The following is a 16386-nucleotide window of genomic DNA, read 5'->3' on the forward strand; positions in this document are numbered from 1 at the left end:
AAAAAAACTTTGTCATGACGTCATAGAGAATCAACTTTAGACATTTAATTGTTGCCAACTTAATGTTAGACGAAGGCATTTTGGACTGTTAAATGACGCGTTTTAAGTATTTACTATAAATTTTGACTTAATAGCAGAAAAGCATGCACATTAACACTTTCATCGCGTCAAAGACGCGCCTTTGTCCCAACCTCTGCCCTTAGAGTTCTCCCACAGCAGTAAAGTTGAAATAAAACTAAAACTCCTTTAAAACGTATTTATTTTACTTTAAAAAATGATAATCAATTGAAATCAATAACCATATTCACAAATACAGCAATAGAGCACAGCGAATATTCCTGGAAAGCGAGTTATTTCGTCCATCGCGATGAAAGAGTTAAAAGCATATTGATTTGTAAAAACTGAGTCCAAACGAATATCATATTATTCTTTAATGCCACGTTACGTTATAAAAAAGGTTGAAGAAAATACCATACTTTCTGCGCGGTATACAATCATATAAAAGTAACCATTTGCATGTTTATACGGTCTTTTATAGTTATCATATATCCTTAAGATGAAACATAAACTTCAAAATATGCCTATTTTCTAATAATACAGCACATAATAAAAATTTTATTGTAGATCGTTCTATTTTTTGCAATGATATTCTTAAAGTATTCTTAAAGTTATATTGGAGAAAGTGTTTTGGCACAATGCTTTCAAATTTGTTTTCTTCTTTTTACTAAGTAATTAAAGTTTTTATTTGGCAGAATTATTTTAAAAATATTATTTTTTCAACCAACTCAAAATGTCATCCTTTTTTAAAATTGTTGTACTTATCTATCAATTTAAATTTCTGTTCACCTAATGTATTTACATATTTCTCTTATGCGGCATCATAGACTACAGTATTTCTATATATTTGACAATATTACAGTTATTATTAATGTTAGATTGTCTTACATGATAATTTAAGTCATGTAAAAACAAGTATTTATAAATTATATATTTAGATTAATTTTGTTAGCTTGTCTTGAGTAATAATTTGTGTAGTATTGAATAGTTTGTAATCCGTTTAGTATTTATTTAGAATAATTTTGTATTTTTATTAAAATAAGAACTTAGTTGCAAAGTAATTATTTAGATTTTTTTTATTCTTTCTGATATAATTGTAAAAATTTTAAACATAAACAGTGCTATGGTGCCTCATACTGTCATACCAATTATCAGTGAAGGAGCTTGCCATTTTCGAGCAATAGCATACATATATTATACGATACTCAAGTTATGGCAGCAATTGAATGAATTTTCTATTTTATCTCACGATAGAAATAGTTTTAATACTTCTGCTGCCTATTATGCTAAAATGTCTTGAACGCATACTTTAAATGGTTTGTGAGATTTAATGGTTGCTTTTCAGATTTTTAACTATTACTAAAATTCAATATGTAAAGAAATTTGACAGTATCGCAGACATCTCTTTGAAAATTGTTAAAATTGAAAAAAAAATATTTCCGGCAGGCAAAGCGACTGGCAGCAACTGGACGATAAAAAAATTTGCTTAATACACTGCTTAGAACAAATTATGGTTTAGGATAGGAGTAGGGGTTGAAGCTGAAAAATTAGAATACTTAAATACAGTTGTGCTTTGCGTTTAGCTTGGTTACCATTGAAGTTTATATGTTGTACAAGATAATTTTGAAAAGTGACCAAGCTGGTCACCAAAGACGATTAGTGTTTTTTTATTGGTTATATCGCATGAATTATATAGATTATTATTACTTTTTTTCACGTGTAACGTAAAATATATTGGTAAATAAATTTTAAACAGTTTTTTTTTATTTGCTGATTCCAATGCAGTGCATTTGCAACAAAAGTAGAAAGATAACTTTCATTTAATTTCATGATAGTTTCTTTTAAATTGGTAAGATTTTTGTACTTTTAGTATTCTTACGCAAAATTTCAGAACAAATATTCGTATATTCATTTCGTTATTTAATCGAATGTTCTAACTCATTTATTGTTAAAATGGCCAAATTTGATAAATATTTTATTCAAAGCAACAGATTTGTTTAAAAAACTTTATTATTATTTATTTATTTATTTATTTTTTTACTTTATTTGAACACTATGAAGTAGTTTAGGGCACCGTTTAAGGTAAATTTCACAATTAAAGAAATTCCTTATATCCAAATTTGAATCTCAAAGGTCAAGTTTATATATTGTTATAGAAATTTCTGATAAAGGTAAGTACATTAAACTTTACTAAGTAAATATGGTCTAAGATAAAAAAAAATCCTCCGGTGCTCTTAGCAACGCCTTTTAAAAGGTTTATAAAATGAAAACAAATAAAATAAGTAAAGGAACTCCAAAGTTCTTTACGTAATGAAAACTAACTTTGTTCTAACAAATGTTCTTTAATATTAGTATCCAGAGCAAATAACAAAATATCCGCATTAAGTAAGTGAATGCTGAAAGAAGTGTAAACAGTTTGTTGAGTTTTAGGAAGTACTATAATTGATCATATTTGATAGCCAGACGATATCGTTCTATGATAATTTATCTCAAAACTATCTCACGAACAAAAGAGCTATTTATTCACTGTTAATCTATTCATTAACTGCCATATATATATATATATATATATATATATATATATATATATATATATATATATATATATATATATATATATATATATATATATATATATATATATATATATATATATATATATATATATATATATATATATATCCTAATTTTTGTTAATAAAACCAAATATAGGATATTTGAACATTCCATTTGGTAAATTTTCCATCCATATAGTGACGGATTACCCTAAATTCTTGTTTTCAAAATTGCAGCTCTTATTACGGCACATTTAGTTCAAAAAAAAACTGAAATGTAAATTGAACCAAATAAATGGTTCTTATGTCCCGCATCATAAAATTGCCAAATTTTACAACCTTTACCAAATTATATCACACATTATAAAACCATATTTTATTGTTAATTTTACCAAAATCATTACCAAAGCGCTTCGGTAAAATTTTCTGAGCTTTTCGGTGTTCCCATAGAGCCAAAAACACGGTAATTTTTTACCCATTTTTTAAATTACTTTTTTTCTCACTGCAGCAGGACTCTAACCTTCAATTTAACTGCAACCAATGATAGTTTAGTAAACTCTCTCTCTCTTTCTTTCTTTTAATATAAGGGCTCACTTACTATAATTGTTTTTACTCTAGAAACCTTAAGCTATTGAATATTTTTTTTTTCAATTTTAGGTAACTTCATTCTTAACGGACTGAAAAATAACGGACGTTGACCCTAAGAAAATAAATCTATGTGTTGAATCACCATTGAGAAAACTTATAAGTTAAATAGTTATTATAAAAGGTCAACTTTGTACTAAACACACTAAATGAAACTATAGTTTTTTCCAATTTTTATTTCTCTGATAGATTATTATGTTTACTTCATTTAAACTTTTCATTAGCTTAGAAATGTTAGCAGTCATATTCGATAATAAAAAAAACATATTAACTTAAAAATTTTTAAAAAAAACATTAGGTATTGAAGCAGAAACGTCCTTATAATTTATAATTTTAACAGATGGGGCACTAGGGGAAGGAGGCTATTTTTGTTCTTTATAAAAAAATATATAGAAACGGGGGGGGGATTCCATCTTTATTTACAAATTCAAAATTCAAACTTAATTTCATGAAAATTTAAAAAAAAGAGTGACCAAAAATCGTGGTTTTTAAGAAAGTTAAGTTTATTCGGAAGAGGGAGTTAGGAGGTAATGATTATTATTAAATTAATGAGGGGGTGAAAAACTTGTATGAGTGTTATTAGAAGTCTAAATTGAGAAACAATTTAGGAAGATAGGCAAAAAATCAAAAATAGAAAAGACCCTAAAAATTACGATTTTGGAGAAAGTTTAGGAAACAGTATGTTTATTGGAAGAGAGCGAGAGAGTAATCCCTTAGGGGGTTAAAATAATTTTTACTAGATCCCTGAATGGAATTAGAATTTTTTTATTGACTCCAAAACTTTACTATTAATTGTTACCCCAACTTGATATTTCTTAACAAAACCTGGATTTTTCCAGATTTATCTGTAAAATAGACAAATTTTCCAGAAAAAGCTGTGATTGTGGATTCGTGTTCAACATCTCATTCAAATTTTTATAAATGTGCAAAAATTAAAAAAAAAACTGCCAATTTTTCCAGGTAACGTTCATTTTTGAGCTCTATTGCCTGGATTATAAAAATACAAACTTATTCTAAATAAATTCGTAACGTGTAACTGACTATTCAGCACTAACTTAAGACTTAAACACTTATACCCTTTTAAAAAAACCTATCGAAATAAATATAAATGAAATCTTGATGCATGAGAAAAAAATTTAGCACTATTTATATTGTTACTTAAGACAACCTAACAAAATAAGTAAAAACTATAGTGTCGCCAATAGATAGAGAAATACCTGAATCTATGCTGCCCCTAATCTATACATATATAGATTAGGGATCACAAACTATTGAATGAGAGGTAAAGAGTTAATCAAAACCTGGCATGTCATTACTAAAGGAATACAAGATTTAAAACAATGAAAATAGTTTGATTTGGCAACTCTTAATGTCCTCTTAATATTTTAACTATTTATTTATATTCAATCCAAGCCTTTTTAAAATCTTGAAAACCTTCAAGACGATGATAAAGTTCCTTATTTATTTAAAACGTTGCATTTCTTTCAATAAAATGATTTTTTTTTAAATATTATTTATTACAACTGCTGGAGATATGAAACTTTTTAATTCTGTAAAAAAGTCTTCTATAGAATTAGATTTTTTCTATACTTTATAAATGTTCACTATACCGTGAAAAGTCACCCTTTTGATTTCCGTCCGCAGTGGACTGATCGTTAAGACACGGTTCCCAGCAGATCACAGAAGTCAAGCATCACTGGCTGCGGTCAGTGTGCGGGTGGGTGACCACTTGGATCAGTCTGCGTAGGGACCGAGGGTGTGCGGTATTGGTCCTCGTTAAACTGTTCTACCGTAAAGTGCTCGGCTTCGCGTGCAGGTCGTCGGGCTACCGAAGCGGGGGTGCCATCCCCTCTGCAGAGGATCAAAATCGTGATGGCATGTCTTCGGATCATCCTCAAGGATGTTTCCCAGACCGTCGCCAATAGCCCATTGTGCAGCTCTAGTGCAACGTAAATGGACTACAACAACTATACCGTGAAAAGGATATTTCCATTTGTTTGCGATAACCACTAGTTATCATGCTTCACAGTTTTAATTCAATTTTTCTCAAAGTTTGGATTTTTTTTCCCTTTTAAAATTAGATACTTAAATATAATTTGAAAAATTTAGAGATTTTTGATCATTAATAATTTAAATCATAAATAATAATTAAATATTATTTTTTCAGGAAATTATGTTTTTAAAAAAAACTGGTATCAAAAAGATTTTTTGAGAAATTCGTAAGTTACATTTTATTAGCACTAGGATCATTATGAAAAAAAATTACAATATAATAATTTTTCGAACAGAATTTACCCTTTTGCACTCAGATAGCCTGATACGCTTTCAACAATAAAAAAATATTTCATTAAAATGCCTCATTCAATTACAGTTGCCGAGATAAAATGTTCAATAAAAAAAGGATATTTCCGTTTGTTTGCGATTCTAACTAGTTATCATGCTACATATATTTCATCGCGCTAATTGCTTTAATCCTGATAACAAATGATAAATGCTGTGTTTCTAAGACCACACAGCCAACATATTAGTTCTAATGTTATTTTATTTTAATCAATTTTATTTAGCACTGTCCTTTTTATCCTTCGTGTTCGGCAACCGAATCAAAATAGAACCAAACGGATAGGGTCAAGGGTTTTGTAATTCGACCTTCTCTTTCTTGTCGACCTTTAGCCACACATATCGAATGTTTTCATTGGTTTGCTCTAACACTAATGAGTTTCCAAATCTTTATTCATGTTAAGTGAGTTGGTAAAATACGTCTTCATTAACGCTTTCACACATTTGATGAAAGAACCAAAATACAGAAAAAGATAGCTAGTATAATTTTTTTCCCAGTGCTATGCATTTAGGTATTTTTTAACACTGAATGAAATTATCCATTATACGTAATTGACTCCCCACACTAGATTTTATAATACATAATATCCTCAGTTCTTGTTTCTGTTATATAGAATGGATTGCATTCTGGTTTTTACAGAATTGATACCATTCTTTGTTTCTAGAACATGAAATCTTCTGTGTTCCTGTTTTGGTAATAGAAAATTAATTCTATTCTAGATTTAAAATGTAAGAATTGAATCTATTTTTGTTTTTGTAGCAGTTGGCTCTATTCTTAATTTTAAAATATCTTGAATTTTTATTTTATTTCTTTTTTTCAATACCGAATTTATTTTATTTTTGCTGTTGACGAGCAGAACTGATTCCATTCTTGTTTTAAAAACAGGAAATAGATTGCATTTTCTGTTTTGTAATGCAAAATTGATTCCTTGAAATTTGAAAAATGAAATTTATTTAATAAAATTCTGATTAAAATAAAAAAAATTTGCATTCGATATCATCTTACATATTTGGGTTAATACTCAATCTTTATTTTCGGACTTTTGGAAGGCCATATTGTTGGAAAACTAGTCTAAGAAAAAAAAGTATGGTTATAACTACCAAAGTATGGTAAAATTTATCGTGCTTTTGGCACTGCGGGCATTTTTTATCGAAGCACTTCAATAATGATTTTGGTAAAATTAACAATGAAATATTCTTTTATAACATGGGATAAAATTTGATAAATGTGGTGAAATTTGGTAATTTTAGCATGACACCTGACAGCATAGCATAAAATCCATCTATTCGGTTAAATTTAATTTTAATATTACAATTTTTTATTAAATGTGTGATAATAAGAACTATAATTTTGAAAAACAGAATTTGCGGTAAGCAGTTTCCTTATGAATGGAAAAATTATCAAATGAATGGTTAAAATACTGTATATTTTTCCTCTTACCAGAATCATTATTTTTTTTATCAAAAATATCATTACCATATGGTACGGTAACTTTACCAGAATTTTTTTCTTCATGTACTGCAAGAAATTTAAATTTTTTTATAAAAGATACTTATTATTAATTTTATTACTTATTATTTCAATTTAAAAAATTTTAAATGCTTTGTTTGTTTAAAAATGATTCTTGATTTTTAATATTTCCGCAATTTTTTATTTTTTGTCACTCTCTGACGGGTTTTAACAAATTATTTTACATTTTAAAATCATTTCTCGCTCTCTTAGCAAGATTGCATAGATCGTCAATCACCCAATTATTTTTAATTAATTATATATTTTGTGAAGTGAGAGTAATATTTTAAGACGATATTTAAAAAAATATTTTTTTGTCCAAAAAAACTGACATTTTTATAAAAAATAATATTCGAAATTTAAAAATGATTCTTTTTTTTTAATATTTCCGCAATTTTTAATTTTTTGTCACTCTTTAACGGGTTTCAACAAATTATTTTACATTTTAAAATAATTTCTCGTTCTCTTAGCAATATTGCATCGATCATCAATCACCCAATCATTTTTAATTAATTAAATATTTTGCGAAATGAGAGTAATATTTTAAGACAATATTAATATAATTATTTTCTTGTTCAAAAAAACTGACATTTTTAGAAAAAATAATATTGGAAATTATTAATGCTTCGTAAAATTAAATATAATTAATTATAGGTAATATTACTTGAATAAATTAACATAGTTTTTAGAAATATTAAAATTTTATGAAGTAAAATATTTTTAAAAAAAAATGAATTAAAATATCTACCATCCTTTCAAAATTAGAATGATACACTTTGACAAGTATTTTAAAAATGCTAAAGAAATAACATTGAGGTTGCAAAACTCGCCAAGTTGGCGAAATATTTCATGAGGTCATGAGGCAGAAACTAGGGTGAACTTCTTCGATGGTCTATCGCTTAATAAGTGTGATCAACAACTTGACTGAGATGTTGAAGATAACTAGATGAGAGAAGATGCCCTTCCTTCTAACTTTCTTCTTTTCCAATTGCATAATAAATTTTACCAAAAAAATGTCCTTCTGCATGGTTTTAAAATCACCTTATTCTCCTCTTTTAAATTATGTCTAAAGTAATATATGCATCGTGAAACAATTGGTGATATATTTAAATTTTATCCCTAAATCATGTTCCTAACAAAGCCAAAAAGACTATATTCTTCATTCGTTGGATAATCTGTCGAAAAAAGGTGCTTAAAATTACCCAAAGTGTGTTTCTTTTTTAAAGAAAAGCTGAAAATGCGAGAAAAAATTTCAATCGCCTTTTCGACTCGACGCCAAGCGAGAATCCGATTTATTTGGCCTAAATAAAGGTATAGAAAAGCTATGATGGAAAAAATTCGATTGACGGTTATACTACAACTATTGACAACAAGTTCGATCCTGTATTTATCGCAAGCAAACAACAGAGAAGACTTGATTGAAGACTCTGTGAGGAGATTGCTGGGATTCAAACCCGGTACCACAAGAGATTTTTCACCCTTTGGTAAAAATATAACTCTTCCTCCACGGTATATGATGGATTTATATGAGAAATATAGATCTGGACAAAGTCCTATGCAAGGAAATACAGTCAGAAGCATCCTGCCCATGAGAGGTAAAAATTATTATCATATATATTTATATTTTTTTACTAATACAATATTATATTGAATGGAAATGTTGTAAAAACCTAACCAGTGTGCCACATAATACAATATCTATTAAACAGATTTCCGACTACAATCTGGTAAAAATTCCAGTAAAATTACCGTACTGTATACTAATGACATTTATGGTTTAAAAAAAAAACATAATTTTGGGTTATAAAACCTAAATATGTGGTAATTAACCCCTTAACTTGTGCGTTTGAGTAAATTCGAGCTCGCTAAGCAGGGGTCGCGAGATCGAGATAATTCGAGCGGCGTTGTATTTTATGCTGCTATAATTTTTCACACTCGAATATAATCGAGAATTAAAAATGTGAAAGCTATGAAAAAAAATCGTTTTATTGATATTTATCATTTGCATAGGATTGTAATTGCTATAACACTTATTTATTCAAGAATAAAATATACAGAGATGCCAACTTGCTCCGGTCAGCAAATATATATTTTTTTATTATTACCAACATAAAACTAATAAAAGTTATAAAAGTGCTGTTAAGTTGTAAATTTTTTTTATCTTTAATTGAAAGATGCAAATGCCGATTTATTTATCATCCTTTCTTAACAATGTGTTTTGATTTGATTAAAATTCCTCATTGAAGGCTTAAAACTAGAAGTGGATGCTTCTTTGCTTTAAACTTGTTCGATGATAATATCTTTTTGTGCAACATTTTATGATAGACATATTTAAAACGGTATCTAAGCTTATTAACCGTTTGATAATTATAAAAAATAAATAAGTTATATTAACTTTTAATAGGAATTTTATGCATAACTGCAAGGAGAAGAAAAATCTGGTAAAATTTGTATGACAACATTTCTGGTAAAAAAAATTAAAAAAAAACATACTTCTTGTAATAAAACCGTATTATTTGGTATTTAAACCATTTATTCGGGAATTTCTTCATTTGTATGGTAACGTTTGACCGGAAACTCAGGTTTTAAAAATTATAGTTCGTATGGACACACATTTACTAAAACAAAACTGAAAAGTAAATTTAACGAAATCAATTTTTTTTATTCCATGTTCTAAGGTATCTTGATAAAAATATCAAATTTTACAGCATTTACTATCAAGCAGAAGGATAATAAAACCATATTTATTTTTTTATCTATTTTGCCAAAATTTATTGCCAAAACGTTTCGGTAAAAATTGAAATATTTTTTGGGTATCCCCATAGAGCCAGATACCTTATATTTACCAAAATTTTACCATATTCTGGTAAATTTAATAATACTTTTTTTCTCCGTGTGTGTCCATTCAACATACGCAATTAATGTACTGAATATGAAATTGTAAAACATTAGAAACTGAGTTTGGCCCTATAACTAAATCATTTCTTTGGGGAGAAGCATTTAAAGAGTTTATAATAACTAACCTAAAACCTAAATATGAATTTTAAAAAAAATTGTTGAGGAAATTGCAGTGATTACCTCGCAAAATAGTTAGGTTTAAATTTTATTCCTATGGAATAGAGAACTAATCTAAAAAACAAGATCTGTATTATTACAATATTATATACTTTTTAATTTAAATATAAAAATCTAGTTAGTGTCGAAGCAAACAAAATATTGTTGCAATCATGAGATTTGATGAGCGAAGCGAATAGGAGAAAGTATGTATGCCTATCGGAAATCAATACAACGTTCTTAACTATGTAATAGAATATTACCAAATTTAAAACTTCCTTCGTTCCAAAAGTATGTAAATAGCAAATTACAATCGACATGCTTCGAGCACTTCAAAAATAAGCCGCCATTTTCAATATTTGCCAAAATTGAATGAGAAGAAACAAAAATGATTTGAAATAAAAACTTGTTAACGCTTTGTTGCGTTGATTTCTTTTTTAACTGCGTTAGCTTCTCGTTACTTCTCCATAGCTCATGGAAATGCACCCTGATTTGCTCCTCTCGGCCACTGTGGTTTTTCTTGTTCCGTTTTTCATCTCTTCTCTCTCTTGGCTACTGTGGTTTTACTAATTTTTTTCTCACCTTTATTTTTCCATTTTTCGTTGGTGACTTAACGTTTTTTTATTTCAAATCACTTTTGTTTCTTCTAATTCACATGTGGCAAGTCTTGGAAATGGGCGCCTATTTTTGAAGCGCTTGAAACATAACGATCGTTATTTGCTTTTTATATTTTTGTAGCTAATGAAGTTTTTAATCTGGTATTATCTTACCTCTTCAGTTTCATGGGATTATTTATTTAATGCAATAGAATAATTTATTTTGACCAAGTCAAGTAATTTAAATAAAAGTTCGTATTTTATTCCAGGGAGTAATATAATGGCTATATATAATAATTTCTCTTTAATGGTTTCATATGATAACAAAATTAAAACAACTTTACAACTTTAATTTTTATTGCATAAACATCCTGATGATAATGTAACTTTTTAATTGTTAAAGTAATTTGAAAAATTACAAAACAATGCGACTTTATTTTTTGAAGGAACCTAAATGTTAAAAAACGTTAAGTTTAGAGACTTACCTATGTAAAATTATAATTATCAGGTGATACTATACAGCTGTATTGTTTTTACTCTGATGAAACAGGTTTGCATTTGTTTTCGCTCCTGTGTCAATTGGTTAACATTGTAATGCAATATGTTAAAAATAAATACAAATAGCGAGTATATAAGTATATGAAAGTCTCCTGAATAAAAACCCATTACATTTATGTTTAAATATAAAAGTATTGCGTATAAACTCGTTCAAATCATGTAATTATTAAAAAGCTACAGTGCGTCTAATAATTTGATCTAATTATTGTAATATACTAATATAATGCTTGATATAATAAATATTCTGTATTTATATAATATATCGTCTAACTTATTCTACCGTCAAATTTATATTACATATCGTCTAATTTAACCAATTGACACACTAACGTAAACAAGTGCAAACCGGTTTCCGTCATATAAAAACAATAAAGCTGATAAAGATTTTACATAGATTTTTACATAGTAATTAATATTTTATATAGAATCTTATAGTGCGTCTAATAATTTGGCCAGGTCTTGCATGTATTAAGGATACACATAATCAAACATTATTTTTATCTTTTCCCATTAATGATAAAAGACACATGTTAAAAATTGAGTGAAAATTGTTACTTTAAAAACTGTTACTGGAGTGAAAATATTATTCGCAAGAACTCTTTAGATATTGAACCTTCTATGACAATTCAGAAAATAGTGCAAAAAATCAATATGAAGAAAAAAAAAATTTTTTTTTTTTGAAATGATAAGCGTTTTTAATCAAACTTTTAAACAGTTGAAGATTTCATCAAGCACCGCAATCTTCGTACTCATCAACATAGGCAATGATTTAAAACTTAATAACTGATTTCAATAATTTTAGGTACATGAAAACATTTTATTTTCTGACCGTTTTTTATAAAATTAAATAGTTTCTTTGAATATTTAAGCTATTTATCCGTTTAAGTTCAAAAAGAATCTTTCTAGTATCCTATACATCCTAAAGTACTCTAGTATCCAATACAATTCGAAATTAAAGCTTCACTTCGAGTTTAAGGCACTTAAACTGAGTTTTTAATTATGTTTCTTGGCGTAGAAACTTCGAAGAACGCCATTAACCGGTAAGCAAAATTTCTAATTCCATAACTCTTTACCATTAATTTGAAATTCCCGCCATTTTTATCTTCTAAATATTCATAACTGCATTAAAAAATATTCATAAATAATATCCGTATGAAATTTTTATAAATCATCCTCTTAGTTCCTATTAATGTGTGAAAATTTAATCAAAATCTACAAAGTCAGAGCTCATCGAAATATGCAGTAATTTAAAAATTACTGATTTTAATGTTTTCAGACAAATAAAAACAAATTGATTCATTGACAGTTTTTTATAAAATTAAAGAATTTTTTTTAATATTTAAGATATTTATCAGTTTAGGTTCAAAAAGATTTCTTCTAGTATTCTAAATATCCTAAAGTATTCTAGTATCTTATGCAGCTCGTAGTTAAAGCTTTGCTTAGTGTTTAAGGCACCTAAACTGAGTTTTTTTTTATGTTTCTTGGCGTAGAAACTTCGAAGAATGTCATTAACTAGTAAGCAAAAATTCGAAATAAATAACTCTTTGCTATTAATTTGAACTTATCACTATTTTTATAATCTAAATCAAGGGTTTCCAACTTACATAAAGCCGGGGGCCGCAATTAAAAACACCAGTCAAATAGCGGTACGCAAATTTATCAAAATTTTATATAAGACTCTTTTATGTTTGAAGGAACATTAAATATAGAAAATTTTTGATACGCACATGCTAAATTATATTCATAAAGTGCAAAAAAAACTAAATAAAAAAGGGCGACATGCACGATTATTTTTGTATTTGAATAAATATTTTCTTAGATGCAAAACCTGAAAATTGCAAAACCTTGAATACAAAACCTGAGAACAAAAAATCTTTTGCACCGTTGGTATGTTGAATTTCACAAAAACAAAGAAATTAGGTTTTTTTAACGAAAGAAAAGTATTTAAAACCCATATAGAGTTTTTACGAAAATTGTCGGCAAAAAATGACAACTAATATATTTTAGTTCACGGGCCACAAAAAAAGTTATCGCGGGCCGGATGCCGCCCGCCACCAGTTGGTAACCACTGATCTAAATATTCATTACTGTAATCAAAAATATTCATAAATAATATCCGTATGAGCTTTTTATAATTCATCATCTTAGAGCGTTCGCCTTCCACTGAGGCAAACCGGGTTCGAATCCCAGTCGATACGAGTTCCGGATCTGGCTTGCACCACAGTGCTGACGTGAATTATCCTCAGTGGTAGACGGATCATGGGTTAGAGTCCTCTTTCCGTCAGGCTAACCGTGGGAGGTTCTCGTGGTCTTCCTCTCCATGTAACGCAAATGTGGATGGGCTCCATCAAAAAGTCCTCCACGAAGGTAAATTTCTCCCAAAGATCCAGAAGGATCTTCAGGATTGGGTTCAAAATTACAAGGCTGCGGAGTTGAACATTAGTAGTCGTAAACCTATAAAATTGGGTCGGCTGTTCAACGACAGTTATAAAATATAAAATTCATCATCTTAATTCTTCTTAATGTATGAAAATTTAATCAAACTCTACAAAGTTAGAGCTCATCAAAGTATGAAACAATTTAAAAATTAATAATTGATTTTAATATTTTCAGACAAATAAAAACAAATGGATTTATTAACGGTTTCTTATAAAATTAAATAATTTCTCTAAATATTTAAGCTATTTATCCATTTAGATCAGCAACAAAAATTTTACTATCCTTTACAGTTTAAAATTAAAGCTATGATTCGAGTTTAAGGCACTTAAACTAAGTTTTTTTTTTTATGTTCCTTGGCCCAGAAACTTCAAAAATCGCTTTCAGCCGGTAAGCAGAAATTCGAATTAAGTAACTCTTAAACATAAATTTGAAATTCCCGCCCTTTTTATAATCTAAATATTCATCACTGTAAAAAATATTCATAAATAATATACGAATGAGCTTTTTTACAATTCTTTATCCTAATTTCCAAGTATTATAATGAAAAACATCGTAAATTTTATGGCGTATTTTGTATTTTAGTTTTTGTGAGTTACCTTGACTCGCGATAAACAGTGGGAATAAGAATATTTAATTCGAACGTCGTTAGATTATTTGAACATATAACATACACGCTCTAAGTTTTGAGAGAGCAACAAAATTTATGAGAAAAAATTATTTCACGAAATTGTATCCAAATTATTAAAGGTTTTTTCTTCAGTCATTAAAAATCATATGAGAGAGCGCATTAGATTCTAATATTTCATATATGTTAAACTTTAAGAAGAAAAAAATAGCACAACATGTATTAAATTATAACTTATTTTGCATTTGATTATGATAATAATTTAGTTTATTATATTTATATATTCCAAGAAATAATCTCATTTTTGCAATTTATATCTCCAATCATCGTAGAAAGATTATAATTTTTTTCTGAGTTATAAATATCAAAAGAGAATCATTTTTAATGGATAAATGAAAACAAAATACCCTTTATTTTCTAGTTCGTAAACTAAACCCGTTTAAAAGAATCCCCTACTGAAAAGAAAAGAGCCATAATTTTGGTAAAATTCACGATTAAATATTGTTTTATAAAATTTATCATCATACGTGAGGGCAGTTGTCCTCAACCTCCGAGAGGCGAACAGGTTAATAAATCAAATAATACCTAGCGACCGAAGAATTAATTTCTATTTTGATTATTTTGTCATATTTCTCTTGGGTTTATACGGCTTTCCATGGACGTAAAGTTAGCCGGGAGCTAAGCCGTACCTATACTACGCATGTATCTATCATGTAACTGTTATTTTATTTTGAAGGGATATTTAAATGCAATTAAATTAAAATTATTTGGTCATAATAATCTAAAATATAAACAATCAATTACTCTACCCCTTCCATTAGTGGGACGCGGTAAATTAGCAAACATTGTCCGGTCCGAGGCTATAAAATGGTTGGGAATTACTACCTTAGAGCATTGTATTAAAACCATTTATTCGAAATTTACTTTTTAGTATCGTATTTTTACTAGATGTGTATTAATAAGAACTGTAATGTTAAAAATCAGAATTTTTGGTAAACTGTTAACATATTAAAGGAAACCGTCACCACATGCATGATTTAAATACAGCATATTTTGGTTTTATTACCAGAATTATGGTTTTGTTTCAACAGACATGGCTTTACCATAAAGTACCGAGATTTTTCCGGAATTTTTTTCCCCGTGTTATGACTCCCTTTGTATCCCACACTCTGTTTAATAGCCATTCGAAATCTAATCGATGTGTACACATTATATCTAACATAAATGTGATGGTTTGAACCGCAAACTGCTAGAATTAAGCTGCTACTAAGCTTTAAAACAAATAGATTAAGGAAGTACTTACAAGTAAAATAATATTGGGGAATGTCATATTTTACATTTATTAATTAAATTGCTTTTTAATTTGAAAACATTTTTAAGAAATTAATTTTTAACGCAAGGGTGCTAACCAGGGTTGAAACGATCTGGATTATCTTTAAGGGGTATCAAAATTAAGAAAACTGGAGGTGCTTTGAATTATTTGCATTTACAAAAAAAAAATTCAATTTAATGGAAATATATGTCGGGGAGAATAAGAACGTAGGATGATTTTTATAATGCCTCAAGTCCAAGTTGAAATTTAAAAAAATTTCAGTTGTCTTAAAAAAAACTCACTCACACGTCATGGTTGCACTCGCGCAAAGAGTAATTCTGAGATTTGTTTTTTAATTTTTAGATACAAATATAGTTTGATTTGTTACTAAATTTGAACTTAATAGTATGTTACAAAGGAAAATCAGAAAATTTTAACCAGAATACAATTTTTTGTATTTCAGTATATAGTTTTCAAACATTATTTTACCAAAAAAATGCTTCTTGCTATCTCTAATGGTGTAAAAAGATCTAAAGAAAAAATTTCGTTAGACCGAATAAGTAAATTTTTGCAATTAAAAAAGAAAAAACTTTGTAAATAGTTAATGAAATCATAAAAACTCAAATCGCCCGTTCGAAACTTATTTTAAAAGAATATAATAATGGTATTTTTTTAAAGAAAAAAGGAAAAGAGTAAAC

At 28.0% G+C, this 16386-nt stretch overlaps 1 protein-coding gene across 1 annotated transcript in view; it reads left to right on the forward strand.

The window, feature by feature from the left end:
* The first annotated feature begins 7976 nt into the window (after nucleotides 1-7976).
* The window catches only part of LOC107437670 (uncharacterized), a 34707-nt gene continuing 26297 nt past the window's right edge, over nucleotides 7977-16386 (forward strand). Inside the window, exon 1 of the mRNA XM_016049748.5 lies at nucleotides 7977-8699. Coding sequence (XP_015905234.3) covers nucleotides 8429-8699 — 271 coding nt within the window. The 5' untranslated portion in view covers nucleotides 7977-8428. The remainder of the gene's footprint in view (nucleotides 8700-16386) is intronic.

This window comes from Parasteatoda tepidariorum, chromosome 6 (genome assembly GCF_982258835.1).
Source record: "Parasteatoda tepidariorum strain Cologne lab strain chromosome 6, Ptep-v5.0, whole genome shotgun sequence".
NCBI lineage: Eukaryota > Metazoa > Arthropoda > Arachnida > Araneae > Theridiidae > Parasteatoda > Parasteatoda tepidariorum.